This window comes from Gigantopelta aegis, chromosome 9 (assembly GCF_016097555.1).
Source record: "Gigantopelta aegis isolate Gae_Host chromosome 9, Gae_host_genome, whole genome shotgun sequence".
Classification (NCBI taxonomy): domain Eukaryota; kingdom Metazoa; phylum Mollusca; class Gastropoda; order Neomphalida; family Peltospiridae; genus Gigantopelta; species Gigantopelta aegis.
The window spans coordinates 35,499,564-35,520,586 of record NC_054707.1 but is presented as its reverse complement, the minus strand read 5'-3'; the positions used below and the strand labels follow the sequence as shown (position 1 = coordinate 35,520,586).

General features: G+C 37.8%; 1 protein-coding gene across 1 annotated transcript in view; it reads left to right on the top strand.

Moving 5' to 3' along the window:
* The first annotated feature begins 627 nt into the window (after positions 1 to 627).
* LOC121381325 (liprin-alpha-1-like) overlaps positions 628 to 21,023 on the top strand; it is a 131,385-nt gene continuing 110,989 nt past the window's right edge. Inside the window, 1 exon segment of the mRNA XM_041510586.1 lies at positions 628 to 1,163. Within this exon segment, the coding sequence (XP_041366520.1) occupies positions 924 to 1,163 (240 nt within the window). The 5' untranslated portion in view covers positions 628 to 923.

Sequence of the window (21,023 nt, the reverse complement as noted above, 5' to 3'; positions counted from 1 at the left end):
CGTCGGACATAAGGATGATAGGTACTGCGTCAAGGTGTGCGCCCAGATAAGCGTGTTTGAACCTTAATTGGATATATATGAAAATAAGATCAACAAAACCCCCTTCGAAATTCCTGAATCTGCCAGTGAGTAGCCTACTGACCATGCATGAATGGGTTGGATGAGAACCTAAGCATCTACTATCTAAGACAGATGGGAAATAATTAAAGCTATAGCTCGTGACAACAAAACATGATTTAATTTGAGACATAAATTTTATAATTTAACTTGGTAACTCGCGGTGTTTTTGTTTTTTTGTTTTTTAATTTAACTAAATGCCTAGACGGAAGCAAATCATATTTTAATAATCACATATTACTTGCATCTTATTTTCCATTAAATTATATAACGTTCCCAATATTTATTTATTTGTTTATTTATTACACACAAAATATATGTGGCCAACACACATTTTATAAAAGTGATTTTTGATATCGCCCCTGCTAACGTAAATGCAACACACTGTGCAAATATAATCGAGACCAAAAGATTTGTCCGTGCTGCCCTCTTGTGGCATTAAATGAATTGCGTCCCTTATTTAGAGGAATTATGGGTATGACACACTTTCCGTAGAGAAAATGGCTCCCATTGAAAGGCGAGATTGAGTGAAGGATGAATTGACAGGACAAGTGTAGTTGGTTCTGGGTGGAATGTGTACTATTGATGAAGCGGAGACGTTTTGATATTCAGGGAAGGCTGTAATAATCCAAGCATGTGAGGATCGGTGCCGGCAGAATGAAATATAAGCTGTTGAACTTGCGAGGAAATATGACGATAAACGTTTTGGAACCATCCCCGTTTTGATGAAGTCTGTGCATTACCCCCTTTCGACAGATTTTGGTTAAATACTGGGGTACAGGTAGAAATATTTATAAAAATCCAAAATGATGTGCGACGTTATGCCAACGATCTCCGAGGACGGCTCCAACGACAGGGAGTCGCAGGGATCCGGAGATGACTCTAATTTTGAGCAACTGATGGTTAACATGTTGGATGAACGCGATAAATTGATGGAGAGTTTGCGGGATGCCCAAGATCAATTGACGATGTCTCAGGCCAAGATAAATGAGGTAGAGAAGGAACGGGACGGGCTCATGAAACAGGTGCTGCAGACCCAACCTCAGGTAAGCCCTATATGCCTTTGATCTTTGCCGCGAGTGCACGCGATGTGCCGGTTGGTAACTTATGCATGTTCAACCCACTTACGCTGATTACTTTGTCCCTAAGACGCCATTTTGTATAAATTAAGATCCCTACGTTTTCTTAGAGGTGTAAAGTATCATTTAGTTATCCCTAATATCAAGCTGATTAATTTTTCATTGTGCCGAGGCGGAGTTTTTTGTCCAGGAGAGAATGGTTCAGAAGTGTGTCAGCTTAGTTTACAGCCAAGGAAACTCTTGACTACGTCCCTTGGAATGATGTCATTTTCTACCTCGTTCTGAAGATAGAGCTGTCAATATATCTAGTCTTTTGGTCTTTTCAGTGAAATAAATTCATTACTTCCTACTCATTTTCATACTGAATCACTTCCATGACTAAGGATTCATTGGTGCATAAATAAACCAGCATATTGTTTAAATATTGTAATCATTTTGGGGAATACATATTTTTTCCACATAGAAAATTAGCATCTTCTCATTATCAATAGGTTATTTAACCAATAATGTTTTTTTCAAAAAAAACAAACATGATATAATATCCACATTTTTTCCAAGTGCTGTTCCAAAATTAATCACATGGGGGAGGCAGAACAATATATATCAGAAATTGGGGTCGGGGACAAACCAGCTTCTTCTTAACTTTATTATATAAATGTATAGAGTACCTAGGACAAAAAAATCCCACACATACATTTTCGTTCTCAACTTGGGGTGGGTGTGTGGTCATGCCTTAAACATGTGTTAATTTTATTAATATGGCTGCAGGGTTTCTGCAAGAGGGTAAAACGGGTATGGCACCATACCCAAATATTTTGCCAATTTATTTTTTTAAGTTAACATTTTGACAAAATTAAAATGACACTTATCATTACTGTATGATTTTTCTTAACCCTAACCCTAAACTTAACCCACATTTTTGTTTCTGGGGGGGGGCCCCCCCCCCCCCCCCCCCCACCCCTTGTTGATTGTGATTGCATTCAATTCCATAGTGTCATACCCAAAAAATTATTTCTGGCAGAAACACTGGGGTGATCACTGTAATTTTACTAAATATTATAGTTTTTATAAATTATCACAATATGTGTATTAAAAACACTGCACATGAATTCATTAGTTACTCATGCAGTTAAAGCAATAAAGGTCCCCGGTCAGTAAAATCTGTATTTAGCAGCCACCTCTGAATAACAACTAGCTGTTTAGTTCCCAAACAAAAATTGCAAGCTTAATAAATAGCTGGTAACTAGCTGGTAACTACCTTGCGACAAGGTTGTACAAGCATATTTTACACGGTAGTAACTACCGCGTTTCGAGCTAGTATTTGGAACCTTTTTAATTAGGTTTTATTTAGGAAAGTAGGGAGGTGACATCATAACAAGTATAGCTGCTTACTAGAGGTGACTGACCGACAACTTTTTAATATGCCCATATCCCGAGGTCACCTCGCAAGCATATATCCACTAGACACACCCTCCGACTTCACCAAAGGTTTCCTCTTTATATACTAATAAATTATAGGCATTAAAGTCACAGTGTCTCTCTCTCTCTCTCTCTATATATATATATATATATATATATATAGAGAGAGAGAGAGAGAGAGAGAGAGAGAGAGAGAGATAAAACAAGATAAATTGATGATGTTCCTGGAAGATTAATTATAAATGCATAATTGAAATTTAATTGCAAAAAACAACCCCTGCAATTAAGAAGTTTACTGTCCTTGGCAAAATAAACCCCTTGCCAATGAAAAAATCCTGAATATATAGTCTATGGCAAAACAGTGCCGTGGAGAACTAAAAACTCTATGGCAATCTCCATGTCATTGCTGATTGCCGTGGGCAATTGCTGGGGTTTACCTACTAGTAACCTTTAAAATACATGTAGTGAGCCCACCTAATTAAGTTACTAAGTACCAATAAATTACACACTTACTGTATGTTAATTTAATTCATTTAATGAGGAAAGTGCTTCTTGCGTAAGCACCATTTCAAGAGAATGATCATTAGGTTGCCTTGATCTTGCCCTTAATGAAGAATGCAATCCAATTTTGGAAGCTTGATTAGATTAAGTTTTAGTCGTGCCCACCCGTTCCTCGTCTCATGTGGAAATGTTCCTGCAGATGCCCTTGCCACTGATACAAAAATCGGACAGATGGTATCTCGTTGAATATTTGTGTATTTCCGGTATTTCCCCACCACCTGTTTCTATGTAATTTCAACGGCTACAAGTTACCCAGTTACACTGTCACTGTCCATTCAGCCTAAATAGTTTGCATGCTCCAGGGCTCACATGTAATTATCTGCTTAATCTCAATTCACTTTAGTGGTCATGATATGGCTTAGAGGTGTCAATATGTTTTGTGTGTGTTCAGCCTAATTTTGTTTACTCTTAATTAAGTCGACATGTAAATCAGCTAGTGTACTCTGGCATTTGTGATTCTAAATAGATCTGTAGCTTTTTCCCCCTTCATGTTCACTTGAAGAACTTTTTAATAATAATAGGCAGAGGTGCATAATTTGTAAATAATTAGTTTGCCTTAATTACCAGATCTTATTAGAATAATTTTTCAGAGCTACTTAATTACAATATATTATTATTATTATTTTTTGATTGAAACATATTTTAATGCTTAAATAGGCCACACATACAGTTTCCAATTTATCATGTTACCAACAGATTTTCCATATTACAAAAATGTGTGACTACAGAACATGTAATAGTAGTAGTACACAACAAAAGCAACATGATTTTTAAATGGTGGAGTCATCAGAATTGAGGCTGGTATGTACTGGGTTCAAGTCGTGGGACCGGCTCCCACCCATGCTGGGTTTTTTAATGGTTCATTGGGAAGGTGTTGATCCACTGTGTACACTTGACTTATCTGACTAATAATTATCCATTAACCCACAGTCCGTGACGGACAAGCTGAATTAGCTGACGTGTATGCTCCTTAATTGGATATAAACGTGAAACTTTATGTTAAAAGGAAAACCAAAATCAACATCATGATTTCAAAGAGCAATATACCTAATTAATATGTCCAAGGAGCTATAAAGAGTATGCCCCAAATCAGCATGTCTTAAACATTGATGTCTGTAAGCATGTGTCAGATGGTTGATTGACAGGCCTGATTATTAAATTAACGACCTTTTCGTATGTATAGTTTTAATTCGTGAGGTGAGTTCTTGTTTCTAGTATTGGCAGTTAACCGAGTTATGACAGCTCAGTCAGCAGGTGGATTCAGCAACCAACTGATGATTTTCCATATTTTAACATCCACTTCACCTGCTGTATCTTCATAATGATCTCGTTTAGGTTTTCACAGCAAGAGCACTGTACAGCATACCTTATAGTACATGTGTGTGGTTCCCATGGTAATACATTTTGTATTGAAGTACAGAATCCATAATAAGATCAATATTTAAAAATTTGTTATTGACTGTACTACAAAGGTAATCAGCAAAATGTTACACGGGAAGTCCAAAGATATTGCTCTGTACAATACTAGTACATGTATGATGTTGCCAGCTGTACCAAATCATTGATTGTAATATAACATAAAGATTAAGAAATTTTTGAAGTTAATACACAATTTAGTGAAATGTTTTGCTCACGCATAGCTAGCCCTAAAAATACATATTTATGAGTAAAGAACATTGTTTAATACAATAAACATTATACATGTATTACTATTAAAGTAAATATATGTATTAGCATTGGGAAATTAGCAAGGAAGGAAATGTTGGGATGTACATATATATGTATTTATAGCCCAGTTGCCTTAAGGTTTATTTTAAAAAGTGGAATAGATGCCAACAAATTGTGAACATAAACAGGATGTTAAATCTCATCTCTTGAAAACAAGCAAGTGATGGTTTCCTCTAAAGACCACACACACACACACACACCCACACACACACACACACACACACACACACACACACACACACACATGTATATACATAGTATGACATGCAACACACTCGCACTCACACACACATACACACACACACCAAAATAAAGTTTATTTTGTTTAATGACACCACTAGAGCACATTGATTTATTAATCATTGACTATTGGATGTTAAACATTTGGTAATTTTGACATATATATATATTCTTAGAGAGGAAACCCGTTACATGTTTTCATCAGTGGCAAGAGATCTTTTATATACACCATGCCACAGACAGGATAGCACATACCTCAGCCATTGATATACCAGTCGTGGTGCACTGGCTGGAGCTAGAAATAGCCCCACAGACAGGGATCAATCTCAAATGGACCGGGCATCAAGCAATCGCTTTGCCACTGGACTACGGACCGCCCCACATCAAAGTAAGTTGAGAACGGTGGTTTCGGTTACCAGGTGCTTACCAAATGTCAAGAAAGGTGAGAAGGGTACTTCATTCTCCACAAATTCTTATTAAACAATAAAACCACCTACATTTTAAACAGTTGTTTGTTATTCAAATATAAGATGCACAAGTATCAATACAAGGATGGGACGTAGCCCAGTGGTAAAGGGCTCGCTTGATGCGCGGTCGGTTTAGGATCGATCCCCGTTTGGTAGGCCCATTGGGCTATTTCTCGTTCCAGCCAGTGCACCACAACTGGTATATCAAAGGCCATGGTATGTGCTATCTTGTCTATGTGATGGTGCATATAAAAGATCTCTTGCTACTAATGGAAAACTGTAGCGGGTTCCCTTTCTAAGACTGTCAAAATTGCCAAATCTTTGACATCCAATAGCTGATAATTAATAAATGTGCTCTAGTGGTGTCATTAAACAATATTTACGTTTAAGTATAAATACAATTATAACAGTGATATGAATGAAGAAAAAGTATGAGTGGCTCTATGGAAGGTTTTATAGCAGTAATTAGGGAATTGTGATCTTGATAGATGTGTCACAACCTACATATATAGGTTACAAGATCTGTATTTTGTGGTAGTCTGTATAAGCGTTATCACACCCAATGCTTATTTCAATGCCTGTATATGCACACACACAGAGTATTACATATATATATATATATATACACACACACACACACACACACACACATGTATGCATAATACTACAAACTCACATACTGGTATGCATTCATCTTTGCTGCTCTTTGTACAGACTCAACAAGCATACTTAATATATGTGAACATAAATTTAATATTTATTAGTAATATGTACATTTTTTGTATTGATGTAAATTCCATAATATATAAACATAACCAAACTGGCGTTTTCCAACCCAGCATATTATTATTTATTTACTGCTATCTTTGAAAAGAAAATGAATCCCACTTCCCATTTTTCTTTTTTTCTGATAGCAAATTCACGTGGGCTTTTGCAGGGTTTTAGATTGAATTGATCATAGGCGATGTGATTAACGTTGTGTCAAAAATACATGCGCCCAAAATAATGACGCCCAAATTAAGTACAGACATTTTTACCTCACCTCAAAATATTTCACCTAAAAAGCGCTGAAATGTTAAGTTAATTAGATTAAACTAACTTTATATGCATTTCTGAATATTGACAACTTTAGAGCTGCTGTTGACGACAGTACTGAATACTGCACTAAAACGACCTTCCTGCACTCAGAAAAGACAAAAGTCAGTGTTGTGCTCAAATTAGTGAGAGCTAAACTAAAGCCTTGCCTTTTGTGTCAAAATTTGGCTTCTAGTTGTACCACATAAGTTATTATTACCACTACGGTACCAGTTCCATCCATCTATGCCAGACCCAATTCCATCTGTCCATCATTCACACAGTACTGACCCATCATTGATCCATCCATCAGTTCATCCTCTTATCCCCTCAATACACCATCCGTACATCCGTCCGTCCATCCAATTATATATATAATATAATTTTTATTACCTATATATATACCTGTACCTGGTTCTATAATGTTTGTTGATGGAGGGATGGGGTGGGGGGAGGTACTGAGGTTGGAAGCTGTTTGCTGAACTGGTACTATTACCAGTATCTGTTCCATCCACCTATGCTAGATCCAATTCCATCTGTCCATGACTCACCCATTAGGTAATACTAACCCTCATCCATCCATCCATCCATCCATCCATCCATCCATCCATCCATCCATCCATCCATCCATCCATCCATCCATCCATCCATCCATCCACCCACCCACCAACCAGGGCTTCTAGATTATGGTAGCCCTACAGTTATGGCTAGTTGGGCTAGTAAATAACTACTATTGCCATGACTGACGGCTAGTGAAAAAAAGTTGTCAAATGCTGCATTTAAATATTTTGTAAATATAAATATGCTGCCCTCGTCCTCCAATCTTGATGTTTTTAATCTCTTTAGGTAACATATCTGCTTACTACTATTACAACTAGGTAAAGTGGGGCTAGTGGATTTTTAATTCATGGCCAGTAAATGTTTAAAATCACTGATCCTATGGCTAGTGGATTTTGTAAATGTTCTAGAAACTCTTATCCACTTTTATTAGTTATACCTACCGGCCTCGGTGGCATCGTGGTTAGGCCATCGGTCTACAGGCTGGTACTAGTGGTAGGTACTGGGTTCGGATCCCAGTCGAGGCATGGGATTTTTAATCCAGATACCGACTCCAAACCCTGAGTGAGTGCTCCGCAAGGCTCAATGGGTAGGTGTAAACCACTTGCCCCGACCAGTGATCCATAACTGGTTCAACAAAGACCATGGTTTGTGCTATCCTGCCTGTGGGAAGCGCATATAAAAGATCCCTTGCTGCTAATCGGAAAGAGTAGCCCATGTAGTGGCAACAGCGGGTTTCCTCTCAAAATCTGTGTGGTCCTTAACCATATGTCTGACGCCATATAACTGTAAATAAAATGTGTTGAGTGCGTCATTAAATAAAACATTTCTTTCTTTATACGTATACCTGCACCTGTAAATTAACCTAAGATGTTATACTTTAAAAGGACATACCCTGGTTTTTAAACACTAAATGGAGAGATGGGGTGGGGTTGGGGAGGTACCAGATTGGAAACTGTTGCAGAACTCATGTATTAGATCAGCAGCAATTTAATTTGACCTAGAGTGTCTGGTTCACTGAGTCAGTTATAGCCTAGTTTTATTTCTCTGCCTCCAAGCTCTATAGCTACACATGCTGCCAGCATTTATGATCTATGACATTGAGTACAAATATCGGCATGTCACATATCTGATGCATCAACTGCTAACTTGTACACATGTATATATATATAGTATACATCTCTTAAAAAGGTACACAGTTGTCATAGAACACAGTATGCAATGACAAGCATCAGTGCCATTGCATGCAAAAAAAACCTAATGCAAAATGGATCAGCGATGGCACTTTTATCATTATTGGGTATTTATTTTGTTATCTGTATTAAATTGCCATCACAAGATGGTGTGGATTTCGAAGGTCACCGATACCTTTTCAAGTTTCTGACTTGGAATTTTTTTTTTCTTTTTTTTTTTCTTCATATCTTGTCATGTGAGATTTATTTCTGAGAGCATAATCACATCTTGGCCTGTTAAATTTATTTATGTATGAGTATATAATCGCCTACAAATTTATCTGGCATTTCACAACCTAAAGGAGCGGGATGTAGCCCAGTGGTAAAGCGCTCGCTTGATGCACGCACAGTCGGTCTAGGATCGTTCCTCGTCGGTAGGCCATTGGGTTATTTCTCGTCCCAGCCAGTGCATAATGACTGTTATATCAAAGGTTGTGATATGTGCTATCCTTGCTACTAATGAAAAAATATAGCGGGTTTCCTCTCTTTGACTGTCAAAATGACCATGTGTTTGACATCCAATAGCTGATGATGAATAAATCAATGTGCTCTAGTGGTGTCATTAAACAAAATAAACTTTTTCACAGCCTGAAATCATATGTGGATATGAGTAATTGCTTACACATGTTTGTGGTTATTTCAAGTGTTCTGAATTGTAACATATTCCATAAGATACTATCAAATGTATAAAAGGTATTTTGAGAGAAAAAACCAACAACACTGTGCTACACTGTAACATGAAGAAAACACTGTTTTGAGCTGCTACAGACACTAGGACAAACAAAAGATCACACTAGACTTATAGAAAGTAATATTTCAAGCAAGAAATTGATATTAAGACAAAAAAAACCCCAGTTTAACAATCTTGTAAGTGTACTTTAAGAAATTAAAGTGAAATTCAAAGTGGAATCAGATACTGGTTTTAATTGATGCATCTGTAACAGTATCTGTATAAGTAACAGGAGATTTTCAGTACAAAATGAAGTGTGTAACTCACATCGTTGAATGTATCTTACTTCTAAAATACAATGCAATAGTACCAAATTGCTAAAAGAAATTGTGTAATACCAGTTGTTTGAATGAGAAGTATCATGTATTGTTTCTTGAGGAAGGAAATGTTTTATTTAACGGCGCACTCAACACATTTTATTTACGGTTATATAGCATCGGACATGTGGTTAAGGACCACACAAATATTGAGGGAGGAAACCCGCTGTCGCCACTTCATGGGCTACTCTCTTCGATTAGCAGCAAGGGATCTTTTATATGCACCATTCCATAGACAGGATAGCACATACCACAGTCTTTGATATACCAGTCGTGGTGCACTGGCTGGAGCGAGAAATAGCCCATTGGGCCCATCGACAGGGATCGATCCCAAACCGACAGCGCATCAAGCAAGCACTTTACCACTGGGCTATGTCTCTCCCTTGTTTCTAGAGAGGATAATGTACATAGAGCTATCTTGTTTCTCTTAACCAGTATACCGGCCTTGGTGACATAGTGGTTAGGCCATCGGTCTACAGGCTGGTACTAGTGGTAGGTACTGGGTTCGGATCCCAGTCGAGGCATGGAATTTTTAATCCAGATACCGACTCCAAACCCTGAGTGAGTGCTCCGCAAGGCTCAATGGGTAGGTGTACACGACTTGCATCGACCAGTGATCCATAACTGGTTCAACAAAGGCCATGGTTTGTGCTATCCTGCCTGTGGGAAGCGCAAATAAAAGATCCCTTGCTGCTAATCGGAAAGAGTAGCCCATGTAGTGGCGACAGCAGGTTTCCTCTCAAAATCTGTGTGGTCCTTAACCATATGTCTGACGCCATATAACCGTAAATAAAATGTGTTGAGTGTGTCGTTAAATAAAAACATTTCTTTCTTTCTTAACCAGTATAATATGACCCATATTCTTTTAAGTACATTTTTTTATTATTAATAACCTATATCTGTCATTGTTTATTCATGCTGTTCACTTTATTTCAAAATAGGAGGCTGCTGAATAAAAGTAGGAGGCTATATTAAGCACATTTCCAAACAATGTACATTAATCATCAAAAATAAAAAATATTTTTTGACGGACTGTAAACTGTAAAATATAGGCTCTAACTGGCACAAAAGTAAAAAAAAAAAGCGGGTGTAATTTATCAGTTGCTATCTTATTGTTAAACACATTTTAATCAGCAGATCCACTATGTACATGAAAATGATTGCAAAATTATAAACCATTTATATTCTGTTGACATGTCAAGTATGTTGTGACTTAACATCTATATTCTGTTGACATGTCAAGTATGTTGTGACTTAACATCTATATTCTGTTGACATGTCAAGTATGTTGTGACTTAACATCTATATTCTGTTGACATGTCAAGTATGTTGTGACTTAACATCTACATTCTGTTGACATGTCAAGTATGTTGTGACAACATCTACATTCTGTTGACATGTCAAGTATGTTGTGACTTAACATCTACATTCTGTTGACATGTCAAGTATGTTGTGACTTAACATCTACATTCTGTTGACATGTCAAGTATGTTGTGACTTAACATCTATATTCTGCTGACATGTCAAGTATGTTGTGACTTAACATCTATATTTACAGGGCTGGGGTGTAGCCCAGTGGTAAAATGCTTGCTTGATGCGCAGTTGATCTGGGATCGATCCCCGTCCGTGAGCATAAGCACGGAAGCCTGCTAAATTCGCAGCCTGCCATTATTATGTGTACGGATGTGTTTGTATTGTACATACATCTATATACATGTACTTATATGTAGCAGGGTTGATATATGTATACATACGTTTGGAAATCCTGCAAAATCATGGAATTTGCAAATTTATTTTGCACTCTTAGAAAGTCATGAAATTTTGTGTCAAGTATTGAAAATTATGGCAAATGCAAATTAGTTATTTAATTTAATTTGTGTGTGTTTTGTTTTGTTTATCTCATTTTTAATTAATTAATTAATTATTTTTTCATTTAAACTAACAGGAAAAAATCAGCAATATAATAAGTACATTATGTCCAGGATCAAAGAAAAATTCTTTAAAATCCAAGAATTGTCATAACGGGGAAAAGTTTGTTTTAAAAATCTTGATTAGCGATATTTCTAGTCAACTGTAAATTGATTAGCAACTACTGTTTAATGTTTTAAAATTGTGTAGGGATCTCTGAAACTTTCGTAATCGGTCACGACACGATACTGAACAAAATGTTCCCTGCATATTGGAAAGTCATGGAACTATGTCATTTAAAAACAAAGTTTACTGTATGGACCTTGCATGGAGTGTTGTGCTGGAAAAGTATCAGGCTGTACAGCTCAGAGAAATATGATGTAGGAGTAAGGTAATCAATTTTTTGTAGCAGGAGCCACTTGGCAACAGAAGGGGAGGAACCCCACAGGTACGATAGAATCATATCTGAGGTCATTTTAATGACTTCGCTTATGGCAAGTTGTGTATGAAATATCTCTGATTGCTGCAGCAACGGCTGATCCCATAAAAAAAAACCCCCATATCACAGTTTTATCATCTTCTGTGATATTGACATGATATAGATATCAGTTTCCATCTGTCCATTTCACAAGATACGTGAGATGGAGCATATATAACATCCCTTACTACTGACGGAAAAAATGTAGCATGGTTTCCTGTCTTTAAGTCTTATGTCAAAATTTAATCCAATGTTTGACATCCAATAGCCGATGATTAATAAATCAAATATGCTCTAGTGGTGTCGTTAAACAAAACAAGATTTTCCCACAAGCTATATTACTTCACTTGTGCTTGGGGCAGAACGTAGCCCAGTGGTAAAGCATTTGCTTGATGAGCGGTCAGTCTGGGATCTATCCCCATCAGTGAACCCATTGGGCTATTTCTCGCTCCAGCCAATGCATCACGACTGGTATAACAAAGGCCGTGGTATGTGTTATCCTGTCTGTGGGATGGTGCATATAAAGATCCCATGCTGCTAATCAAAAAGAGTAGCCCATGAAGTGGTGACAGTGGGTTTTCTTTCTCAATATCTGTGTGGTCCTTGACCATATGTCTGATGCCATATAACCATAAATAAAATGTGTTGAGTGCGTCATTAAATAAGCCAGTTCCTTCCTTCACTTGTGCTTGTTCTGGAAGAATAAATTCATGTAGTTACAGTTTCTATTGATGAGTAGGGTTAAACTTTAAGGGCACCAGGTGGAATATATTTAGTTACATGTACATGTAAATAATACGTTAACTCTGACATAACTAATATATTATGCTACATGAGGATCAGCACATCAGCATTTTGTGAATTTTATTTTAATAATAGTGTGTCAAGAACACAATGATGTTTGACATCCAATAGCTGATGGGTAATAAATCAGTTTGCCCTAGTTGTGTTGTTAAACAAAACTTTTAACTTTGTATGTGTATTAGTACTGAATAAAAAAAATTCTGATGCGCGGTTGGTCTAGGATCGATTGACATTGGTGGGCCCATTTGGGCTATTTCTCATTCCAGCCAATACACCACAACTGGTATATCAAAGGCCGTGGTATGTGCTATCCTGTCCGTGGGATGGTGCATATAAAAGATCCCTTGCTACTAATAGGATAATGTAGTGGGTTTCCTCTTTATGACTGTCAAAATGACCATATGTTTGACATCAAATACTAATGATTATTACCCGAATGTGCTTTAGTGGTGTTGTTACCCCCCCCCCCTCCCAAAACCTCCAAAGAAAACAGTGAAACAAAACACTAGCTTCTGCGATTAAGTCATAGGAAGGCTGGTAGGTGCTAAGTTCACGTTCCAGTACCAGCTTCCACCCAGAGTGAGATTTTATGGCTCAGTGGGGAGATGAAAGACGAACAGACTGCCCATTTAAACGAGTTGTGCACCCAGAACAACTTGCCTGAACCATAATTGTCAGGGTTTCTGCCAGAGGGTAAAACGGGTATGGCGCCATACCCAAAATATTTGGCAGATTTGGGTTTTTTAAGTTAACCTTTTGACAAAATTAATTACTCTTATCATTACTGTATGATTTTTCTAACCATAACCCTAAACTTAACCCATTTTCTTTCTGGGGAAGGCCCCCCCCCCCCCCACTCCCACCCCCACCCCCACCCCCTTACACACTGTTGACTGTGGCTGCATTCAGTTCCATAGTACCATACCCAAAACCCCTGGCAGAAACACTGATTGTATAAATAATCAACAAAAATCAATGGTTAAGTGTAATACCACTATGCTGACATCTCTCTCACTAACCACTAACCCACTGTCCTGAACAGACAGCCCAGATAGCTGAGGCATTTGCCCAGGACAGCAAGCTTGAACCGTAACCGAATATAAGCACGAAAATAAGTTGAAATGTAATGAAACAGTAAAGCAAAACTCAAAACTAGGTTAATGTCTTGTACAGAGCAAATGTCAGAGCTGTTAATCATGATTAATGATGTATGGCACCATCCATATGGATATTTATATTTGGTATTGCTACCACGGTTTTACTACAGTACTTTACTTCCCTGACCATTGATGCCATGGCAATGGGTTGTCAGTGATGAAAAATTCGGCAGTTTTTCTGAAATCCTTGAGTGTTTTATTTCTTTTTGACAGTTTGTCCTTTGTACTTAAGCCAATAAGAAAGTATTATATCCTAATGTTTGGGGAGAAATTATGTATTCACCATTTCTCTTAGATACCCATCTGTCCATTTCTGTCCATTTGCCTTTTCATTATCCTTTATCCTTCTCATTATTTAAAAACAAAATTTCTTTGTGTTACTCCCAGGAATACAAAACTGTATATTTCTAATTTTACATACTTACCTGACTTACAAAATCTCCAGGAAATCCCAAAGGAGTGTGTCTAACAAAACATAGATCTTTATTTAAGTACATTGTTTACGGTTTCACCAACTTGGTCAAGAATGCTGGGGTAAAAATACATTGCTGCCACATAAATTACCCCTTTTATAAAAGAGCAAGATGTCTTTTATTTGTACTTTCCTGTAGCTTTTGATATATTTGTTTTGACATCCAATAGCCAATAATTAATAAATCAATGTGCTCTAGTGGTGTCATTAAGCAAAACAAACTTTTTTCTTTTGTATCCCAACCTTTTTTACCAGTTTTTTTTTATTTTTATATTTTTTATTAGCATCGCTGCCAACAGATCCTAATGCCATTCAAAATTCAGTTTGAAATTGTGTAACTATCTTTGAAACTTACATTGTGAATTGCCAGGTGATACTTTTGGAATCTGCCATGTGATACTGAGATTTAATTGTTTTGTTTTTATCTCTGCCCTGCTCTCTGCTCCACATTGCATCACTGCCAACAGATTCTAATGAATTTGAAAATTCAGTTTAAAATTGTGTAACGATCTTTGAAACTTGTATCCCGAATTGCATTGTGAATTGCCAGGTGATACCGTTGCAAATTGCCATGTGATACTGAGATTTCATTTTTATTTTATTATTTTTTTTAATCTTTTCCCTGCTCTGCTCCACATTGCATGCTGCCAACAGATCCTAATGAATTTGAAAATTCAGTTTGAAAATTGTGTAGCAATCTTTTAAACTTGCATCATCGCGAATCGCCAGGTGATGCCATTGCAAATTGCCATGTGATACTGAAACTTTTTCTTCTTTTTTTTTCTTTCTTTTTTTTTTTTTCTTTTTTTATCTCTGCCCTGTTGACTGTTCCACATTACCCTGACAAATCAGGACCAGCAAATCTTTGCACTGTGTTTTTATGTTGAAGGCCCACGACAATTGTGCTGAGTGATGGTATCTGGCCATCTGTAGAAAGCCAGCCTTCTTCTTTTTGATTTGATTGATAGCAAATGGAAGCAACCGTGTCTGTGTGCCCCTTATCAACACTCTGGAACAGAGTGCCTGTGTTGGACTAATGTCATGAGGCGGCACTAACAGTCAAAGTTCGACCCTCCCTGGTGTTGTGCAGTGTGTTAATCAAAGGATAAAGTTCACCTAGATGTGTTTGTGATCCTGTAAGAAACTGGTTAAATAAAGAGACAAGCTGTTCCTTTTGTACTAATTGAATACATGTGTACCGGTATGCTGTACATTCATGTAACCCACAGTTGTACCAATATGTGTATTATTATTTTTATTTTTTAATGCTCCCGTGTTGCCTCGTGCTGGGTTGAAGTTGTGCACGATTGTTTTATTTCATAAATTATATTATTTATTTTATTATTTCTATTATTTATTTTTTTGTAATAGAAGGAAGGAAATGTTTTATTTAATGACACACTCCAGGGTTAGCTCTGGGTTCACAGAAAATTTCACCAAATTATCTATCCAACTATAAAACTGCAGAAACCTAGTTATTTTCTAACAAAATATCAATTTTTTTCAGGAAATTATTTTGCCAAATTAAAATAAAATTCGCCAGCTGTTTTTAAAATTCGCAGTTGGCGAATTTGGTGAGAAGGAAGAAAAATGCTCTTTTTTTAATGACGCACTCAACACATTTTATTTACGGGTTATATGGTGTCGGACGTATGGTTAAGTACCACACAGATATTGAGAGAGGAAACCCGCTCTCGTCAGTTCATGGACTACTCTTTTCGATAAGCAGCAAGGGATTTTTTTTATATGCACCATCCCACAAACAGGATAGTATATACCACGACCTTTGTTATGTTCACCAGTTGTGGAGCACTGTCTGGAACGAGAAATAGCCCAATGGGCTTACCAACAGGAATCGATCCTAGATTGATCACACATCAGGCGAGCGCTGTACTACTGAGCTATGTCTTGTCTTCCAGGGAACATTTTGTTCTATATCTTGTTGTGATTCACTACATAAGATTCAGAGATCACTAAATTTGTTACCATGAAAAGCTGAAAACTGAAAAACTGTATTTGATGTGTACTGATTTTGAGGCCGGGTGATGTAATATCTCTCTTCCCCCCCCCCCCCACGCCATCACTGACTGATGCAAAATCATACAAAAAACCCTGATATCTTGATTATCAGCTCTTGCTAATCAGTATTTTAAAAACAGAAGATTCCCAAGCATCCTGGTCCTACAAAATAAGATTTTAAAATTTAGCTTGATAGATATTTAAGACAAATCCAGCATGTCAAGATTATTTTGGTACGGTGACCAAAGGTTAGTTGTGTTTTTGAGAGAGGATTGAAAGTATGGCTTATTTTTGGCTAATGGTATATAAGTACTAGTTTACATTGTTGTGTTAAATCAGACATGATTAAAAAAAAAAAAAATTTGTATCACTTAAAAATACCCACTCACTACCACCATTCCCAATAAAAATGGTTCATTTATAGCTAATGGTACAATGAAACTCTCCTATACCAGACACCCTTGTAACAAAGCAAAAAGTTTTTTTTTTTTTTAGAGGTATTTGGTTTAGAGAGGTTCTCTTCAATGTAGATATTTAGAAAGGGGCCATGAAAAACGTCTGGTTTTGAGGGAATTCCGGTTTACAGAGGGTCTGGTTTTGAGAGCTTTCACTGTATATATGCTGGTAAACAATACTATATCAAACAAAAGAAAAAAAGAAAAAAAGAAAGAAAAGCAAAATGTATCCCTTTAAAAAAAAAAAAATTACTTCATGCATTCCATATGAATGACTGAAACATCAAATGAACACCATACAATAATTTTTATCGGAAGCTAATTATGACAGATATCTTGGCATACAAATGCTATTTTTGATTTTCCATTTAGTTGACATATGCCAATATCGGCTCAAGTACCCAGCGGACTAATGAGTCGACAAGGCAAATTCCAACCAGCCTTTTAGTTGAATTGGCATTGAGTTGATCACTCTGTATGTACCGTCAATATTCTGCCAATGTGCTTCACATAATTGAACAAACGCTTCTTCACGTTGTGTTGTGTGCATTCTTCGGTGCCGAATACCGCACCCACTCAAGTGTAGAAGAATAACAAACCCAGTGTTCATTCACTCATTTTTTAAAGTTGTTTTCATGCTATGTTCAATTACGGTTCAAGCACGCTGTCCTGGACACACACACCTTGGTTATCTGGACTGTCTTATTGTAGGACTGGTTGGTGGTACAGTTAAAAAGATGAAATTTCGTTTTGTTTAACACCACCACTGGAGCCTTAATTAATTTTTCATCGGCTAATAGGTGTTAAATATTTGGCAATTCTGACATTGAGGCTCAATTTCTTGTTGATAGTTCAACCATGATCTAAGTTTGAAGTGAAAACTGAACCCCTATATAGTCCGTCCCACAGTGAATTACTTTTTTCTTTCATACTATGAAATTTCCTACAAGTTACTTATTTCTAAGCTGATTGTTTTCAAAATTGCACAAAAAAAAAAAAAAAAAAATTGTTATTTCCAAAACACTAAACTACTTTTGTTCTTATGTCAAATCAAACTGCAATTATTAACAAAAAAAAACATTTTTATAGGAGGATTGGATGGACTATTAAGTGGTTGTTTTTTAGTTAATTGAAAATCATGGTTGAACTGTTTATGAGAAATAAGGCCTCAGGCTTCAGAGGAAACCTGCTACATATTTACCTTACATTAGCAGTGGGGGGTCTTTTATACACACTTTAGTTAAATTCCCACAGACAGGACAGCACATACCATAACCTTTGATATATCAGTCATGGGGCACTGGTTGGGACAGGGACAACCCCAAGTCCATTGTCCTAACCATTGCATCAGTAAGTACACGTTCCAGCCAGTGCTCCACAACTGGTGTAACAAAGGCCGTGGTATGTACTATCCTGTCTGGGATAGTGCATATAAAAGATCCCTTGCTGCTAATCGAAAAGAGTAGCCCATGAAGTGGCAACAGCGGGTTTCCTCCCTCATTATCTGTGTGGTCCTTAAGGTTGGACTATACCAATTCAAATCCCATAGGCGACCATGTTAACGTTTGTGTTTAAAAACACTATATGCAATATATCAACAAAACTATGGCCCATAAATATCAGTAATACAACCCCTACCTCAAAGTATTAACTGCAGAAAATGGTACCTTTCATGGCTCATTTTCGGTATAACCAGATGTTTTTACAACACCCCTAGTTTCGCACAAAATTTGAGTACTTTTTTTTACATGTACCCCATACATGTTCCAAGCACAAGGCTACTTGACACAGTGGTACTAGATTAATTAAAATTGTATACATTTTTAGCCCAGATGAAACTAATATTTTTTACAACCAACACACTCACATTTATAACCAATCACAGGACTTGTGGTGTTAACTTCTCTATCAAAAGTTCGGTGCACCTCGAACTTCGACCCAGCTGGAAATTAATTGGTATAGTGCTACCTTATTCATATGTCTGACGCCATATAACCGTAAATAAAATGTGTTGAATGCGTCGTTAAATAAAACATTTCTTTCTTTCAGTAAGTACACATGAACACAACAAATGGAACAACTCTAGGGTTATTGACACATATGTACTTAGTGGGGAAAAATGAGACCTTTGTAATGAGAGAATAATATTGGACTGACCTCTCATTAAATTGTAAAAATACACTGTTAGCCATACAAAGCTCTGAGGGCAAAATGCTTTCTGGCATCAAGGCACTTGGCGATGTCTGAAAATAGTGATACGGCATGAGCTCATTTACTAGATGTGTTTGTGTTTTGAATTAGTTGGTGATAGGGTGGTGGGGAGGGGGGTGTTACATCATCATCATATGGTTCAGTGGGAGAGATGTCACCTCAGATAGCATATGTTGTATGATCAATGGGCCTATCAGATTCTCCCCCCCCCCCATTATATTTAGTGTAGTGGTGGTTGTGTGGGGTGGGGGGGTTACATTATCATATCTCTCAATGGTAGAGTGGTCACCTCAAATGGAGTATGTTGTATGATCAGTAGATTCCCCCACTCCATCCTATTTTGTGTGGTGGTGGTGATGGGGGGGGGGGGGTTACATTATCATGTCGCTCAGTAGTAGAGTGGTCACCTCAAATGGAGCATGTTGTATGATCAGTGGGCCTATCAGATCCCCCCATCCTGTTTAGGGTGGTGGTGGTGGTGGGTGGTGGTTTACATCATCATGTTTAGTGGTAGAGTGGTCACCTCAAATGGAGCACGTTGTATGATCAGTGGGCCTATCAGATCCCCCCATCCTGTTTAGGGTGGTGGTGGTGGTGGGTGGTGGTTTACATCATCATGTTTAGTGGTAGAGTGGTCACCTCAAATGGAGCATGTATGATCAGTGGGCCTATCAGATCCCCCCCATCCTGTTTAGGGTGGTGGTGGTGGTGGGTGGTGGTTTACATCATCATGTTTAGTGGTAGAGTGGTCACCTCAAATGGAGCATGTTGTATGATCAGTGGGCCTATCAGATCCCCCCATCCTATTTAGGGTGGTGGTGGTGGTGGTGGTGGTGGTGGGTGGTTTACATCATCATGTTTAGTGGTAGAGTGGTCACCTCAGACCTCAGATGGAATATGGTGTATGATCAGTGGGCCTATCAGTTCTCTCACCCCCCCCCCCCCCCCCCCTCATCCTATACAGGGTGGTGGTGGTGGTGTTTGCATCATTATCATATCACTCAGTGGTAGAGTGGTCACATCAGATGGAGTAAGTTTATGATCAGTGGGCCTATCAGATCCTCCCCCCCCCCCCATCCTATACAGGGTGGTGGTGGTGGTGGTGTTTGCATCATTATCATATCACTCAGTGGTAGAGTGGAGTAAGTTTATGATCAGTGGGCCTATCAGATCCTCCCCCCCCCCCCCCCCCCCCCCGTTCTCCATCCCATTTAGTGACTGGTATATTAAAGGCACCATGGTATATCTGGTCTTGCCTATGGCATTGTGAATATGAAAAAACCCTTGCAGTTGTTTAGTAGGAATGGCCTACCAACACATATGATGGCATCAACTTTCCTCTCTCAGAATCTCGACTGAATGTTAAATTGACCATATGTTTGACATCAAAGAGCTATACTGTATGAATGTATGAACTCTGTTAGGGTGCCTATGTCCAATGAAGGTTCAGGCACATCCACTGTGGGCCCAACCTCTGGATATACCAGTGACTGAAACCAGTGCTATAATTAAGTTTCTAATACACTCGTTGGTGAGAACACCATGCCGTATTCTTGATAACACATGGGTTGTTAACACATGTACATGTGCTAACAATTTCAAGACAGACAGACTGGCTGCTCCTAGGTGATGATCAGGTCACCAGTGCCATGCATCCAATGAAAAACAACACCGTGGAAATAGATTACACTGTGACGTATAGTTAACCTGACAATCATGTGTCTGTGATGCGTAAGTTAGCCACTAGTGCAATGGCTGTAAATAACTTTTAGTAAAAAAAGATGTTAAAATTTGCTTAAAACCTGGTTTTGAGGATATGTAAGAAAGAGAATAATACATTGGAAGGCAGGAAGGAAGGAAATGTTTTATTTAACAACGCACTCAACACATTTTATTTACGGTTATATAGCGTCGGACATATGGTTAAGGACCACACAGATATAAAGAGAGAGGAAACCTGCTATCGCCACTACCTGGGCTACTCTTTTCGATTAGCA